At 37.3% G+C, this 18,460-nt stretch overlaps 1 protein-coding gene across 1 annotated transcript in view; it reads right to left on the bottom strand.

Moving 5' to 3' along the window:
- Positions 1-18,208, bottom strand: part of ADARB2 (adenosine deaminase RNA specific B2 (inactive)) — a 547,855-nt gene extending 529,647 nt beyond the window's left edge. Inside the window, exon 1 of the mRNA XM_058183187.1 lies at positions 17,749-18,208. Within this exon, the coding sequence (XP_058039170.1) occupies positions 17,749-17,848 (100 nt within the window). The 5' untranslated portion in view covers positions 17,849-18,208. The remainder of the gene's footprint in view (positions 1-17,748) is intronic.
- Between the last annotated feature and the right edge of the window lie 252 nt (positions 18,209-18,460).

The following is an 18,460-nucleotide window of genomic DNA, read 5'->3' as shown; positions in this document are numbered from 1 at the left end:
TTTTACCTACCTTATAAAGGATGGAAGGCTGAGTTAACCTTGGGCCTGGTGGGACTTGAACCTGCAATATTGCAAGCAGTTGCTCTTAATAATAGGCTGCATTAGCCTGTTGCGCCACCAGAGGCCCATTTTGTTTTGTATGTGTGTGCCCATTAGAGCTTGAAAATCAGATTATAACTAGTTTTTGGGGACCTGGGCCTCTGGTGGCTCAACAGACTAATGCAGCCTGTTATTAACAGCAGCTGCTTGCAATTACTGCAGGTTCAAGTCCCACCAGGCCCAAGGTTGACTCAGCCTTCCATCCTTTATAAGGTAGGTAAAATGAGGACCCAGATTGTTGGAGGCAATAAGTTGACTTTGTATATAATATACAAATGGATGAAGACTATTGCTTAACACAGTTTAAACTGCCCTGAGTCTTCGGAGAAGGGCAGGATATAAATGAAAATTAAAAAAAAATAATTGAGTGGTAATTAAGTGACCAGTTGTTAAGCAAAGAGTACTTATTAAGCCAAAGAAAAAAATCTATATCCACACATCTGAATCCTCTTGAAAAATAGAATTCAGCTACAGAAAAGTGACAGTATAAAATATATTTCAGAAGCATCACAAGCGAAAAGCTTTATACTATTTAGGAAAGTAATTTGCCATTTCATCAAGACCTGTAAATTTTAACCCATTAAAAGAAAGGTGGAATATCTCAGAAAATAATCAAGAAAGAAAGAAATGCTTTCGAGAAACATAAAAAAAACCCTGAAGAAATATTTTTTGCAAGAATTTTTTTTAGTGAGGAGGCAGGAATTTGTTTGAAGTGAAGGAGCATTTAGTCCATCATAAATATGATCATTTTATAGGAAAGGCAGTTAATTCTTCAGCAAGGGACAGCACCTAGATCAGTGGTTCTCAACCTTTATAGTGCTGCGACCCCTTTAATACAATTCCCCATGATGTGGCGACCCCAACCATAAAATTATTTTCGTTTTGAACTTATCGCGCCTGAAGCCGTATTGGCTAGCGATCTGAGCTGCTTGAGATTGCCTTGAGGACAGAGGCATTAAAGCGGAGACTCCTCCCCTATTAAGTTTATCGCACCTGAAGCCAGATTAAGCTAGCAATTGGGAGTGATTGCAGCTGGCTTGAGAGGGAGACATCAGAGCAAAGATTTCTCTCTTTTTTAATTCATCGTGCCTGAAGCCGAATTCAGCTAGTGATTTGAAGAGCCTGCAGCTGGCTTGTGGAGTCAACCATTGGAGCGAGATTCTTCAACTTGCAAATATACTTCCCATATTTCCGATGGTCTTAGGCGACCCCTGGCAAATCATCATTCGACCCCCAACGGGGTCCCGACCCACAGGTTGAGAACCGCTGACCTAGATGATGGGATGATGGTTTCAAAATTCTGATCAGGTTTTGATCTGCGGTGAGTTTTTGGATAATGAACTACTAGGAAAATACAGTTTTGTAGACAAGTCTGAGAAAAACAAAATTAAATCCTAGAAGGTAACAGCCAACAAATTTTATGCTGTTACCAAGAAAACTACATGGTTTTGTTCATGTAGTCTTGGGAGTCAGGTCCAACTTTATTCCTTTTCTCTGATTTCAAGGATGTACTTAATTAATTTCAAATTGTAATGTTACTGGTTTCATCTTCAGTGTTCTTTAGTTACTTATCTACATAGTCCTGTAAAATTGCATTGGACACAAGTTATCAGCGTAAGTGGTAGAAAAATTAACTCTAAATCATGGGAACTAAAAAAAAATTATGGAATAGGTAGATTAAGAAAAAATAATTGCTACCAACCTGCCTTCCATTGAGGACCTGTATACTGCACGAATCAAGAAGAGGGCCATGAAAATATTTACAGACCCCTCCCGTCCTGGACATAAACTGTTTCAACTACTACCCTCAAAACAACACTATAGAGCATTGCACACCAGAACAACTAGACACAAGAACAGTTTTTTCCCGAGGGCCATCACTCTGCTAAACAAATAATTCCATCAAGACTGTCAAACTATTTACTGAATCTGCACTACTATTAATCTTCTCATAGTTCCCATCACCAATCTCTTTCCATTTATGACTGTATGACTATAACTTGTTGCTGGCAATCCTTATGATTTATATTGATATATTGACCATCAATTGTGTTGTAAATGTTGTACCTTGATGAACGTATCTTTTCTTTTATGTACACTGAGAGCATATGCACCAAGACAAATTCCTTGTGTGTCCAATCACACTTGGCCAATAAAAAAAATTCTATTCTATTCTATTCTATTCTATTCTATTCTATTCTATTCTATTCTATTCTATTCTTAACTCTAAAAATCAAAGGAAAAGAAGACTCGAAATATTTTATAATATGGGAACTATTCTGCAAACGGTTAATTGACAGATATTGAGGTTAGAGAAGTGGATATGTGTGAAATATGACTACATGAGAAAGAAAAAGTGACCAGTAAATATTTTGATGGTTATATACCGTATATACTCGAGTATAAGCCGAGTTTTTCAGCACGTTTTTTGTGCTGAAAAACATCCCCTCGGCTTATACTCGAGTATATACGGCTTATACTCGAGTTTTTTTTCTTCTTCTTTTTTTCACATTATACCGGATGGTGCAAACTTGTCGGGCTTTTGCATTAGCGCGGGGAAGCCCTGCCGGTGCAGTGAGAGGGCGGGGCAGGGGAGCCGCCAGCCTTCTCAGCTGAGGGAGGGAGGCTTTCCCTGACCGGTAGCTGCCTCATTTCCCTCCCTCGGCTTATACTCGAGTCCCCAGTTTACCCCAGTTTTTTGGGGTAAAATTGGGGACCTCGGCTTATACTCGGATCGGCTTATATTCGAGTATATACGGTAATTGTTATAGCCATAATAGAAGGTAGTATACTTTTTAATAATGATTAATATTATTGCATATATGTCTATATATAATTACAATAATGATGTTTATATGTTAACACTCTGGACACCTGGAAAACACGCTGTTCAACATAGAAATTGAATATGTGATACGAAACAATAAAAATATTCTGGTTTTAATATCATCATTGCTGGAAAGACACACTGCCTTGGAAAAGTTTGACATGGCCTTCATATACATCTTTGAATCTAAACTTTAGATGTGAATGAAATAACTACAGATAAAGAGTATAGGAAGCCCATTCCTAGTGCAACTAATATTCAACATATCTTGACATGTTCTAGATGCTACAGTTGCTTGTAGACTACTAAATGTTTGCCTTTGGCAGTGATGTACTAGTAAATGTTATGCCACAGACTGCATGGACTCCATTACCATCACTGTGCTGTTAAAAACAGCTGATCAGTGCACTAAACACATGTCTCAGCTCTGCTCTCAACTAGCTCCCAAAATTCCACAAAAATTTAGCAATCCATTCTTTTCAGCTGATACAAGCTAATTTTAGCACACCGTTGTCCTTAACCAACTTCCAGGTACTTTTTTATGCAATACAGAAGACTTTAGAACCAAAACATGAAATACTAATTGCATTTCATCTCCCCACAGATTTAGCAAACTATAGTGGCCATCTGCGAGTCCCTTGGACTGCAAGGCGAACAAACAAATCAGTCCTAGAAGAGATCAACCCTGACTGCTCTTTAGAAGGCCAGATCCTGAAGATGAAACTGAAATACTTTGACCACCTTATGAGAAAGAAGGACTCACTGGAGAAGAGCCTAATGCTGGGAAAGACTGAGGGCAAAAGAAGAAAGGGATGACAGAGAATGAGGTGGCTGGATGGAGTCACTGAAGCAGTAGGCATGAGTTTAAATGGACTCCAGAGGATGGTAGAGGACAGGAAGGCCTGGAGGAACGTTGTCCATGGGGTCGCGATGGGTCGGACACAACTTCGCAATTAACAACAACAACAAAGTGGCCATTTGCCCAAACCCAAATACATGCAATATTTGTGAGCAGAGAAGGCTGCATTTAAGAGAAGCAAAGATCAGGCCAGTCACAGAAGTATAATTTTGAGGCAGAGAAAATTATAGAATATGAATTATGCATCTAGAGGGATATTTTTTTTGTCTCATGGTGGTAGTCGTAAGAAGTTTGTAGGACTTTGTTTTAATAGACTACCTACTGGGAAGATAGTAGTTTCTCTAGTCCTTTTATATTTTCAGCATATATTTTGTAAAGACAGAACTACAATAGATCCAGGCAGTTTCTGCTGAGCCGTTTCTACATGCCCTTCAGTCAGCATTCTATAAAGCCTTGGGAGATGGCGGGTCTAAACAAATGAGGCAAAATAATTTCTCTCCTGCAACGTCCTTATTTCTCATTATTAAACAAATCAGCTTGCACACAAGGCTTGCTAAGTTAGTGCAGCTCCTCTCCATCTTATTCCACTTTCAGAATGGCAACTTTAGGGATTACTGTAGGAAACTTACTCCTGGTCCAGTGCCTCTGACTTGAAAGGTCAGCAAAGCGAGCCGGATTCAAGCTGCAATTTAAAACATTTGCAAGAGGGCATTGATCTAGACGACTAATGCAATCCAAAGTGGCCTTTAAAGAAAAAGGAACAAATGGAGAAAATAATTAGGCAAACCTCCTATTGTCTAAATAGAAGCTGATTCCAGAAAATTGAAGTTGAAATCCAATGCAGAGGCAGCAGCCCCCATGGGGCACAGTGATGTATGTGTTAAAACCTGCATGATTCAGTCACTTAGCCACCCTTGCATGTGCAAATGGAGTGAGATTATACTGCAGATTTGTTTATTTATTATTCACATTTTTTTTTGAATGGGCTGCCTCGCCCTTGAGAGATTTTGACACACAGACACGCCCCAGAGAATGCCATCGCATGAACAAAAGCTTCCTCAAAGCTAAAACAAAGACAGGCTTGGCAGACATGTTTGTTTTGACACAGTCAACAAAATATTTTCAGAACACGTCTGTAAAATTTGGAAAGTGCAGACACCGATTCAAATGGGTTGCAGCTCTTCCTTTATTTTAGAATAGGGGTCCCCCATCTTGACAACCTTAAGAAGAGTGGACTTCAATTCCCAGAATTCACCAGCCAACTGGCTGGGGAATTCTGGGAGTTGAAGTTCACAGGTCTTAAGGTTGCCAAGATTGGGAACCCCTTCTTTAAAAGACTGGGAAATCCTCCTTTAAGGTTTTTGATCACACTGACATACCTATACAAGGATATAGAGAGGGCCTTGTGGAGGGTTTGAGAATCAGGAGCTTTCAATGTCTTTCTGATGCGAATCAAGAGACTTTAAAGATTCTATTATTGTAGGCAGTCCACAATTTAAAACCATTCATTTAGCAATTTTTCAAAGTTATAACAGCATTGAAAAAAGTTACTTACAACTAGTCCTCACATTTATAACTGTTGCAGCATCGCCATCGTCACGTGATCAAAATTTGGCGACTGGCATGTATTTATGACACTTGCAATGTCCCAGGGTCATGTGATTACCTTTCCAGCTGGTTTCTGACAAGCAATGTCAATGGGGGAAGCCAGAATTGCTTAATGACCATGTGATTGACTTAAGAATTTCACTGATGCGCTTAACAGCTGTTCAAATTTTTTTTTTAAAAAATGGCATGGCTCACTTAACAATCATCTTGCTTAGCAACGGTAGTTCTAAGCAATTCCTGATCCCAATTATTATCATAAGTCAAGGACTGTCCGTATGTCACTCAACAATAACGGAATCCCTGCATTCTTCACTTAGTTTACCATGAAATTCAACAGCCCCCATCCTCCACATCACCATTTTGACCGATCCTGAACTCTTAACTTTCTTCAAACTGAACAGTGTGGAAACAATTTGTACATCTTCTGATTATGGTAGGTAAAATCTCTGCGGTACATGATTGATATGTGAAAGACAGAACATAAAGATCTTCAGGTGTTATGTTTCCTCTGTGATAGACCAGCTTTTGCACATGGAAATATTCAGTTTATTTCGGCTGAAGTGAGCATTATTAAACCAGGCTCCCCTACAGGTATGGTTTCATTGTTCTATTTATCTAAGCCAAATTTATCCTAAGTAAAGGTCTAGACCTCTGTGTGTTTTCATTTATTTTACACAGCAGGCAAAATGATATCCATCTGTCTTTCAAGTTTCACAGAACATTTCACCGAGGAAAACTGAAGGGATATGCAGAAAACAAAATTCATTATAAATGTCTAAAACATATGGACTGCAAACTGTGTTGTTCTCTTTCCACGATAAATGCTCTGTTTGTCCACTTTATCTGCTGAAGAAACTACAAGCCTTGCATCTAATCAAGCCTCCAAAATAATCCATTATATTTTTTCTCTCTCCCCTCCCTCTCCCTCCCTTCCTCCCCCCACTCTCTTCCACACACAGAGTGTTCATAATACACAAAAAAACATTAGGTAACTATACCCGGAAAAATACCTCCTTGTGATAAATATAACCAAATAATATTACCTAAATATTTATTGAGCAAGGATTGAAAGTTCAAATATATTTAAAGTACTGTATATTCCCCACAGCTATTTATTTACATTTTTAATATTGTACACCATCAGAAGTCCAAAAAGACTTCTGATGGCGTACAATACTACAGATTTTGATTATGATCAATGAAAAATCCCAGTCTCAATAACTCAGACTGGAATTCTTACAATTTAACTTTAAAGGTTCCATCTTTACTGCCTTCCTAAAATCCATCAGAGAAAGTAGCACCCATATCTCTAAGGAAAGACTGTTCTAGAAGATAAGTAATGACGGGAAACTATTATTTCTGCCTCCTCTGAATCTCTCACATAGGGGAAACCCTTCAAATTCTTATTCAGGATAAGCAGAATGGGCAGATTGGATCTATCTGAATCTTAACATATTTTATAAGCATTGATTATTAGATGGATAGGCCTAATACAGCTCCAATAATTTAATATCATCCTACTATATAGGAAGGCTATGGGGCAGTAGACCAGCCAAATAGCGGCTTACTATGGCCACCTAGTGAATTTATGCTCCATATGAGACTTATGTTACATTAACTTCCTTATTACAACTAAGAAGATAATATAGCTTGTTGTTCACTTAAGAGTTCTCTTGATGCTTGATTCCTGGCCAAGTCAGATGGGACTGATATTAGCTGAAATCTAACATATCTGAAAGGTTACCTGCTCATTACCTCTCATTGAAACCCTGTTCATATTACCTATGCAGGCCGAATTTGTGATTTCAATCAATGTCCCTCAAACTCAAAGCATTCTTTTGTAACTCAGCCAGAGAACATACAGAGAATGTAAATAGTACCCCAAAATATTTTAAAGGAACTATGACTTTATAGCTGTCATTCACACCTTTGCACTTGTTACTTTAAGAGGAAAAGATAAATTACATGAAGTAGAAAGTGTGGATGAAGGACAGGTACCCTAAGACCCAATTATAATGTGTTAATTATCCTTTTAAGGACATGCCTAAGTTTTTCTCTACTTCATACATATTTTCTACTTGCAACACACTCTACAACTCCAAGATTTATAGAAAGTCCTTGACTCATGATCACAATTGAGATCAGAATTTGCATTGCTAAACAAGATAATTGTTAAATGAGTTTTACAATTTATTTATTTATTTATTAATCATATTTATATACCGCCCTATCTCCCGAAGGACTCAGGGCGGTTTTTACAATTTTACAATCTTTTTTTTTACCATGTTGTTAAATGAATCACTGTAGTTGTTAAGTGAATCATTAAAACCAACCCACCTGCCCTCATTGACTGTGCTTGTTGGAAGCCGTCTGGAAGAGTCGCAAATGGAAATCACGTGACCCCAAGATGTTGCAGCCATTTGTAAATACACCTTAATTGTCAAGCACCCGAATTTTGATCACATGACTGTGGGGAATGCTGTGATTGGTTGTAATTGTGAGGACCAATCATAAAGTTATTGTAATTTTGAACCGTTACTAAATGAATGTTTGCAAATCAAGCATTACCTGTAGCTGTGGAATGAACAGAACAGAAGAACAGAAGAATATACTCTTTAAAACAAAGAATATAAGTACATTCATGTAAAATCCCAAATTGCACTTTCTTTATTTTCCTATAAGAATTTAAATACAGAATCTACACAAATAAAAATGCAAAGAGATCGATCATCTTTGGCCATAAATTACAACTGACCCTTTGGAACAAATCGTTATTATCATATTCTTTTTAAAGATTATTATCTCTTCTTCCCTGAATATGCAATGTTTGCCCCACAAATTGTAGACAGCAAAGCAAATTAAGTCGCCTGGCTGGTGTATGGCTTCAAAAAAAAACAAAACCCATGCGGCTGATGCCAATTTTTCAAATATTATCATGATTTTGAAAGGCCAGATTGCAGAAACAAACATCAGATGCTTAGCATAAATAAATGGTATGGCACGGATTAATCAATATGTCTGCTTTGTAGCGAAGGAAGATCTTCTGTCAATGACATTAGGGAAATCTATTCCCGCTTTACCCTTTCAACTTGAAGATGTAAACAGCAAGTGTTAAGGTGCCATCTAATTACTGTCTGCATTGTTTAACGATACAGGCTCTTAATGTTTTCACTCCCTCTTCTGTCTTCAGGTTTCCATTCATCCAAGTATTTAAAGTGGGGATGACTAGCAGCGGAAGAAGAAGAAAAGAGAACACCTCGGGTCTTCCAAAAGCATTTAAACTGTTGAAGGTCATGAACTGAATTATTTTGATCCTTCTCCTGTCTTCATTTCTTCAGTGAGCTATTTGCCTTAATGCAATTTCAGATTTTGATAAACATTGTCCTTAACTGTGTTATGCATGCCCAACAGTGCAGGTTTATGCTGAAAAATGAAAGAGATTAATTTTAATTGGGATGGAAAAATGTTTCTATGGGACACGTGAAGGGTATAAAGAGCCCACCTGGGTAACTGCATTTCAAAATTAGATGCTCTACAATGTGTATATACATTTTTAAACAATCAAGAAACCATGTTCTTTTTTAAAAATTGTATTCTAGATTCTGCTCAAAAACCATTGTTTAATTTGTTTTAGGAACTCAGGATACTACATCTTCAAAAGTATAGATGGCCAGGAATTAGCCTTGCAAAACTGCATTGCACACCACTCAAGTTGCTGCATTTTGTAACAAGGAGTGTGTTGCTTGGGGGGATGGGGGGGAATTATAGGCATTTTTCTCTGTCTCTCTGGGAAGCTATTATTCAATAATTCAACTTTTAATCTCATGGTATCATTTTTATGTGTAGCTTATCTTGCCATACAAGGAGCAAGTAAGTGAAGTGAATCTAAACACCAAGCCAGCATTTTGTCTGGCAGAGATACTGTCTTTACCACATCTGACTTTTTCCCCCCCATCACTTCTCAGTTTCAAATTCTTTGATTATTCAAACTTAGTATTTTATTGGAGATTTAGAAATACAAGAATGTTATTACCAGTTAGGAAGGTCTGTTGGATATATTCACCACCTTGAGTTATTTGTAAAAATAATAACTGCAGGATACAAAGATACACATAAACAAATAAATAATGGCAATTAAAACCATTTAATTAAATGATTTTTTGGCATAGCTGGAGGACCTAGGCAGCTTTGATTTTAGGATCTTTTGTGGTGATGATTTACACTCTTTTTAATATATTATTTTCTTGAAATGTAATTTGCTCATAATTCTTTGAAGGAGGATGGTATGTAAATATCATCATAAATATATAGAGTTACTTAACTAATAAAACTTTATCTTCTGGAAGATGCTGAAACAGATTCCAGAGTTAGAAATCTACCTTTGTTCAACCAACAAATTGGCTCTACTCCTTTAGAGATCTCCAAACATTTTTTTTCAGAGTTAGTTTCTTAGAATTTGCCACCTTCATCGAGCAAATAAATTTAAAGGATAGGTTATGATACTGATGTTCGCTTGAACGAAAAGAGGACAAAATGCTACCAAAACTTCATAGATATCTGGCATGTTTGGTGCTGGGGTTTCTACATCTTATGGGACTACAGTCCTTGACTCAACTGCTCTGCGGATTGAGAATTTTGGGAATTGAAGTCCCTGGGAAAAGATCAGAAGGAATAGCTGCTCTAACATGAGAGGCAGAGATTATATTGTGCCACCTGTTTTCTTCCAACACCATCACTTGACCAATTACTGTGGAAAATGAAACAAGGTGAGAGTAAAAAGTCACTGGTTAAACAGAAATCATTTTGGAGCTGATTTAATATTAAATATCAGGTAGAGGTCTAACCAGATAAATGCACAGTAGCTTTACAGATGCCATTCAGCTTATATGTATTTAGCCACCGACAGAGCTGCTGGGACCTGTGTAGCATGCAAGTTTAATAATAAATAAATAAACCCAACAAGCTTTCAACTTTTTTTTCCTTTGGATGAAAGTTCCTGAAATTAGAAGTAATTTTTCCAGGAAAGCAGGAGTTTTTTTCTTTAAAAAACAACAACAACTTAGATCTAAAACTAAGACATTTAGAATTTTCCTGTTGATGGTGGCATACTTAGAAATTTCAAATGTCATATCTTCCTTCGCTTCAGAATACGGATTTGATTTGATTCCAAGAATACTCACCATCTCCCTCCGTTTCAGGAATACTGATTTGAATCAGAAATACTGATTATGCCTGGTTACTCAGCCGTATCTGGCAGTAAAGTACAAAGCAAAAAGGAGAGAGCAATGACAATAATCTGTTTATACACAGGAAGCTTTTGGCAAGCGCAGATGCTCAGCTAACAGGGTGGAAAGTTTTTTTCAATGCATACGATACTCCAAGTCTTCCACAACGCTGAAACAGGACACCAGAATTACAACCTCAGTACACGTAATCCAACCAGGATTGCATATTTGTCTTTTCTACCCTTCCCTGCTAATAATTTTACTAGAGAACAGTGAATGATGTTGTTTGTGCAATAATCAAGATCCATACTTTTCTTGCTAAATCAACTCTTACACATTACCTCGATGCAACACCCTTAATACTTCATGGAACAATGGCTCATTAGCCTGAAAACCATTGGATGGTAACTTTGTCATGCTTGTTGGTTGAAGCATCACATTGTAACTAATTTCTATGTTGTGATGTTATGTATTGGCTTGGGTGCAAAAGGTATCAGTTTGTTGATCGACAAAGCTCTCATTTAGTACTTTCTATTGCAAACCAGAGCTCATAAACTGATGTTAAAAAGGTACAAAATATGTCACATACAATTTTCATATTCTTTCAGTCCAATGCAAAATTTCTAACAGCATTCTGTACGTTGGCATTCTATACTTTTCAACACTGTTTAACACTGATTAATATTGAACGGGGCAGTTCTTCTATATATGCTGAAAATGGGTAGCTTTAGAATGTAATCACAGTATTTCAATATCAATGACCATTCCTTTGTTCTCCCTTTCTTAGAAAGGTGAGTCTCCTAGCCTACCACCAGTTCACCTGCTTTACAACTTTTCATCATTTTGTCAACAACACAGTTTCTGGGTTACAATTCCAAAATGCAAACTGCAATTTATAGACATTTCTATCAATAGTTTTTAAAAAAAAAAAAAAGAAGAAGAAGAAGAAGCATGCCTCTCTCCTTCCCTATTATCAAATTTCCTTAAATTTCTACCATGGGCTTCATTCAAGTGTTCCTACTTCTAAACACTTCAGCTGCATTTCTGCTTGAGGCAGCCAGCGTGTTTAAGCTATCAACTGGAAATGGGTGATGAATTTTTGCTCTCCACACCAAACGATTACATTTTGAAGCCTAATCATCATTAATTTTACACACACACACAGACGCGCGCACACACACACACACCCCAATCGTCCAATAACTTATCTTTGAATCACAGGCATTAAAAAGGCCAAACAACATTAAACAGCCCAATTATTTCACTTTCACATATTCATACTAAAGGCATATTATTTGGCAGCTTAATAACCAAGATGCTAGTGAGCCACTGTGAAAAATTAGCTGAGTGGCATATTTCATCCATCACTGCAATTTGCTTCTCACAAGATCTTGTAAACAAAGCAAACAGACTGGAAGCGATCAGAAAAAAAGAGGGAACGCAACTGATTTTGCATAGAATCATGCAACTTTCATAAGATGCGTAAGGCTTAAATATACCAACGCAGGATTCCAGACCTTACAAAATGATGGATTTAGATTAAATTAGATTACTAATCATTCACTTGCATGCCAAACTTGTAAACAATCTGGAAGGTTACAGAAATAATTGGTTATCAAGCTGGAAGGAAATTCTACTTCCTCATGTATCATAAATAATTGAATAATTGTAGGGAGGATATTTTGATCTGACTGAATTATTTTCCTGTGGTTTTGTTTTTTTTTTGAATTAGGTCATCTGTAGCAATTTTGCAAATATACAGGATCTCTCCTTTGTACCGATATAACAATACTGATTTCAGTGTGCAGAGTAGAAGTAAAGGTATTACGGAGCACGAATGCTCAGTTGGAAGTAGAGGGTATTTGTGTTATAAGGTTGAATGTGATAAATAAGAATAATGTCTTTTTAGATCCAATGGCACACAGACCCATTTTTGTGCAGAACATAAATCCAAATAAACAACTTACAGGGAAAAAAAGGGAGCAGGGTGTTATTTCTTAGGTTAAAATACTGAAACTCACTCTTTCTCTTAAAGCATGCTGGTATAAAACAAATAGAGGAGGGGGTTTGGAAGCGTTTTTTGATCTTTTATTAAACATTAACACACCAACATTCATTTTTAAAGTGCGGCATTTCACACGTGTCAGAATGAGCTCAGACAGCCCAACTGCCAAATGTTTAAATACTATGTTCATCTCTATCAACCTGCAAACTGAACCCTTTTTGAGGGGGAGGCTTCAGCTGATCCAGGTAAAATGATGAATCTGAAGTGGTATATTATCATTTTCTGCATATGAATACTTAGAATACCAAAAGTTTACAGTCATCATAAACAAAGAAACAAAAAAAAAACCCATAATAAAATTCTCTCTTTGTTTTTTAACTTCAAGCCAACGAATGCAACAATGGGAAAAAAAATCAATTATATAATGTAATTTCTTTCATTCTTTATTTTAACATGAAACCAGGACATCTTTCAGTTGTTGTGATTTCAGTTCACACCTCTCCAGCACACCTTTGCTTTTGTCTATTTGGAACTTTTTACCAGAAAGACACAGATTTACTGTATCAAGCAGATACAGACTTGTGAATTCTGTAATTTTCCTCTCATTCTAAATTTAAGTTTGGCTATCACAGCGAACACCTTTGATGCCTCCTGAAATTGCAGTTATTACCACGGATCGCAAGAAATCAGACGTAATGGTTGAAAGGAAGTAAGAGGGAGCAGAGGGAGGAAGAAGAGAAGAAAAGCTCAAAATAAGATGGGAGATTAAGTTTTAACCATTTTAATTTTATCTCCAAATCCCATCCTTGCTCTCATGCTGGCAAAGGGTAAGATAAGCCACGAACATCCTGAAGCATGACACCAATCTGTTGAAGGAAAATACATTTATCCTTGAATCCTGATCAAGCTGGAACATGCTCACTTATTACTTTGATATTATGGGAAGGACATGGAGTGGTAATCCATAAGGATTCAAAAATCTCGTCCTTAACCTCTCAAATTTCATTAATTTTCACCAAATTTCCCTATTCTGTAATCTTGTTCATCACACAGACACACACACTGGGCTGGATTACTGTATTTGTTTTGTCTTTTTATTGCATGAATAATAACCTCCCATTATCTTCCGTATAGTAACAGTTCATATGTTTACTTGTCTTATTGCATAGTGTTACTTCACAAAATACACATGCAAATAATGAATTAGCTTAACTGCTGAACTAGCTAATAATAATAATAATAATAATAATAATAATAATAATAATAATAATAATAATAATAATAATAATAATAATAATAATAATAATAGAGAAGTGCATTTTAAAAGCTTTCCTTTGTTTGGGTTTTGCAAATTTTCATCTAGCAATATAAGACTAAAAGCATAAGCTTAAAAAACAATCAAACTGAATTACATACTAAAATGCAAAATTCTTCATCAAATCTATTTTCCTACGTCATAGTACAGATGGACATTAAAATAAATGCTACAGGAAAAAATTATAATCAAATAGATGATATCATTTTGGCATTAATTTCCTGTAAATTATTTTTGAGAAACTGTTTTTTTTATTTATTACTGGAAAATGTTCCATTCATTTTCTTTTCTGGAAATGACAGTAAATTGACCATGTAGTTGCAATAGCTATTTTTAAAAAATAGCTATTCAAAAAAATATAATTCCCTCACAGAAAAGCTTTTTCAAAAGATATTGCTTTTAAATCTTAGAATTCAGTTAAAAGTGCAAAAGACATTAAGCAACATTTCAAATGTGGAATGCATTGAACATAGAAAGAAGGATACAGCCAAAGTTATCAGTATGTTTCTATATCTCACTGAAATGAGGGGAGTTTAACTTTTAAATCCTGACTGGATCAGGCTCTCAAGAGAAATGCAACAGAATATTAATTTGGACTATTCAAATCTTGCATTAAATTTACCACAGAATTAAGAGACTATTATCATCTCACATAGAGCTTGACTTTTATCTTTCATGTCCAAAGTAATGCCAACACCAAGGTTCATTTGATAATTTTGATAAACGGATGTCAACAATTTCAACTCCAGATTAGGGATTTAGGAAAAAAAATATTTTTTTTACCTTTTATGACAAGGTAAACCAGAGCGTCATTTAAGCATTTTAGGAAGAATATTGTTTTCTCTACAGATAAATACTAAGCATGATTTTTAACTGAACAATGGGATTATCTGTGCATTTTTTTTTTGTTCTATCTTATTCAAAACCAGACCTAAACTGATCAAAGAAACTACCAACTATTTAATGGATTAAGATGATTGAGAAATACCTCCATAAACATAAACAAAGAGTTTAAGAGCAGAGCGGATATGCTAAAGCAATGAAATATATTTTAAGGGAACATTAAAAATATTTTAGTTAGATTTCCAAAACACTATGAACATATGAAACACTATGTAACATACAATAATATTTAACTTGGGGGATCTCATTTTAGCACGCTAAAAATGAATTCACTTTTGCAGCCAATAGTTCTTTGCTTTTAACTGTCATTTACAAAACTATTGCTAAATACATCATTTTGTAAAATCTCAGTTCTGTTTCACCCTTCTAACTGGGAACAGGGCATTTTTGAAAACTGAGATTTACTTTATCAACAAGTTTAAAGATCAGGTATAGATTATATGTTTGCTGTGAGAATATATTAGGTGGATTTTTTGAGGGGTGGAATACATGGATACTTATTATGGCTTTTCAGGAATGGAACTAATTTTCTAAATAGTTATTGCAAGCATACACCTGATAGGCTGTGAAGAAGGGGAAATTACACACACACATACATGACTCCTTTAAGTATCAGCATGTTTATACCATCCTTTTAAAATTTGTAACAAAGTGGTATTCTCTACTATAGCTGTTGATGTCACTATTCTTGAAGCAGGACTTGTCAAATCCCCCTTCTTTTCAGAATTTTTTCTTTCATTTATTTATTTGCCTTCAGGTAATACTTAGAAAAATGCAGAACAGACCATAGGAAGTTGATTAATTTTCTTCACGGCTTTTGTTCCCCCAAACTTATCAGCTTAAAAACAGCAACTGGTGGAATGCTCACACAAAGCACTCTCATCATTAGGATCCTGGTTGAAATCAATATATTTCAAAAGATAAATTTATTTTCTATACACAATTTCAAAAGATAAAACGTGGAATAACCATTAATTCATAGAAAGCTGGTATTATTTATACAAACTCTGCAGGACAAAATTACAGGTACAGTCTAAAATGCTGGGAGAACATGAAGGGCTCAATTATTTGTGTGTAATTTTGACAGATTTAGGAAGAGAGAAGACTGTCACAAGCCAATTATTAGAACTCACACCAATTTTCCTCCTATATTATAAAAACAGTTGCTAGTATTTGTGATCCTTCAAGAAGTCCTTTTTAAAAATATTTTTGGCACATTTAATAAATGGAGCAAAAAAAAGAGAGAAAGGCATACACAATATTGTCTTATTTATCCCTTTTCTTTATTTTTTCTTGGAAAACTTGCAGGAGGAAAGTTTATAATCAATGAAGATATTATATTCAATGTAGATGCAACCAGGTTAAAGCAGATTAGCTGTTTTCTAAAGCTCCACCAGAGATATCCAGGCATACATATCGTGGATTGTGACACAAGTAAAAATCAAACATTAACTTGTGCAGACAATTTTTTAGGCCTCCAACTACTTATTTCCCCAAAGATGGAAGAAACATTTCCATCTTCTTTTCTGCAAAAATAAAAAATAAAAACCCATCCTAATAGATAAATCAACCCCAAAGTGACTGATGTGACAGAAGCTTATCAAAGGCTTCTGTAGTGATGACAACTACAGACCAGGTGGCCTGTGTTGCTCTGATTAAGAGAGTTTGAGCTAAGCACTCTTGCAACACAACTCGGTGTCACCAAATGAGGTCCTGCCTTATTTTGTACTTGTGATCCTTATTTGAATTAAAACTATTTCATCACTTTCTTAAAAAAAAAAAAAGGATAACTGCGGAGACACACAGCATTATCAACCCACTGGCACAGTCTCACGTCTTTAAGAGAAAAAAGGTCAGCTTGGGTGAAGTGTTAAATCTTGGAAACCTGTCTTTCACTATTCTGAGCCTCTCTTTTTTTTTATTTTCTAAATTCTGGATTAGGAAAATTTACTCCCCATTCATTTAAAGAATCTTGGTCTCCTTAAAAGAACAGGAAGAATCTTTACGGCTGCTTAACTTTGAATGCCACAAACAAAAGCACCATTACTATCCCCGCTAGCAGAAACATATTATTCCTCTCCTTCCCACCCCACTCCAGCCTCCTCTTTTCTAGAATTGCAATGTTTTTCTGCTTTAAAAGGTGCACCTGAAGGATGGGATGGGGCCACCTTCTGCACCACCTTGCTTTTGATTTTACATCTTTCTCCTTAGAATAAAAATGCTCATGTGGAGCTGCAGCTGCAGCAAAACTAGGGGCTTTCCTCTCCCACCTATGTGATTTATTTGATTATCAAAGGGGAGATGAGATCTGAGAAATGTCTTCCCCTACCAATGCTTCACTTCTTCCCTTTCACCTCTGCTAGGGTCAGAGGAGGTGAAGGAGGACAAGAAGGGAAAAGAAGAAGAAGAAGAAGAAGAAGAAGAAGAAGAAGAAGAAGAAGAAGAAGAAGAAGAAGAAGAAGAAGAAGAAGAAGAAGAAGAAGAGGAGGAGGAGGAGGAGGAGGAGGAGGAGGAGGAGGAAAAAGAAAAGGAAAAGGAAAAGGAAGAGGAAGTGGAGTTGATTCTTCTTTAGACTTTACTGATACACATTTAGACTTTCATGATAAATCTTTCCAATCAATGGAATTCTGGAGGCTCCGGTTCCAGATGTTGCCTGTCTAACTATCCCTGCAAGGGGAAAAGCGCATTCCGAAGCCCGCTTCTCCCTCTCTTCCTCGCTCAGTCGAGGCCGCGTCTTGGGGGGATCGGATGGGCGCCCTAAAGCCTCGTCCTTGTCTCCAAGATGTCGACGACCTTAGTAAGCGCAACCCTCCTTGCCAAAGAAGTCACAAGAGGGGCGCTGGGGAGAAAAGGGGGCGGGAAAGAGCCGGGGTGGGCGAGAAAAGCAAAGAAAGACCCCGCGCTTACCTTTCCTCTTGGAACGCCGCCTTCGCCGCCGCTTAGACTTGCCTTTCAGCTGACCGCCGGCTCCTCCAGAGGTTCGGCTGCTCTCCAGCACCGAGGTCATGGTTCCCGCCCGGTAAACAAGAGCAGCGTGAGGGGCACCGACACGGACTGAGCCGGCTGGACGGGCGAAGCGCCCCCTCCTTCTCTTGCCTCGCCGCTCCGGCTGCTTTCCAGCCACGAAGAGCCAGGCTGCTTCCGACAGCAGTGCCAGGCGCGCGTTGCTGGTACGCGGATGCTCCGGCCGAGCGACGCTGCCGCCGCTGCAGATCCCCGAGAGAAAAGTGAGAGCGGTGGCGGTAGGGGAGGGAATATTAGGACACCCGAGGATGCCCGCTGGGGTTCCTCCACGCTGCTTTCTCTTCGGTCCGAGAGCTCTTGCCCTCGCGCGCCAGGCAACTTGCTTTCTTCGGGACTGGCAATGCCCGGCGCGTTTCTTTCTTTCTTTCTTTCTTTCTTTCTTTCTTTCTTTCTTTCTTTCTTTCTTTCTTTCTTTCTTTCTTTCTTTCTCTGTCTCTCCCTTCCTCTCTCTCTCTCTCTCTCTCTCTCCTTCCTTCCTTCCTTCCTTCCTTCTTTTTGCACCTTTGATAGTTGTTTGGCCCCAGCAGCCACTTTGAAGCCAATCATGCAACCAGCACCCCTATTTGCTACCCCGAAGTCTAATGAGGTCCAATCA

This window comes from Ahaetulla prasina, chromosome 4, assembly GCF_028640845.1.
Source record: "Ahaetulla prasina isolate Xishuangbanna chromosome 4, ASM2864084v1, whole genome shotgun sequence".
NCBI classification, from domain to species: domain Eukaryota; kingdom Metazoa; phylum Chordata; class Lepidosauria; order Squamata; family Colubridae; genus Ahaetulla; species Ahaetulla prasina.
This window is presented reverse-complemented; position numbering and strand designations above follow the sequence as displayed.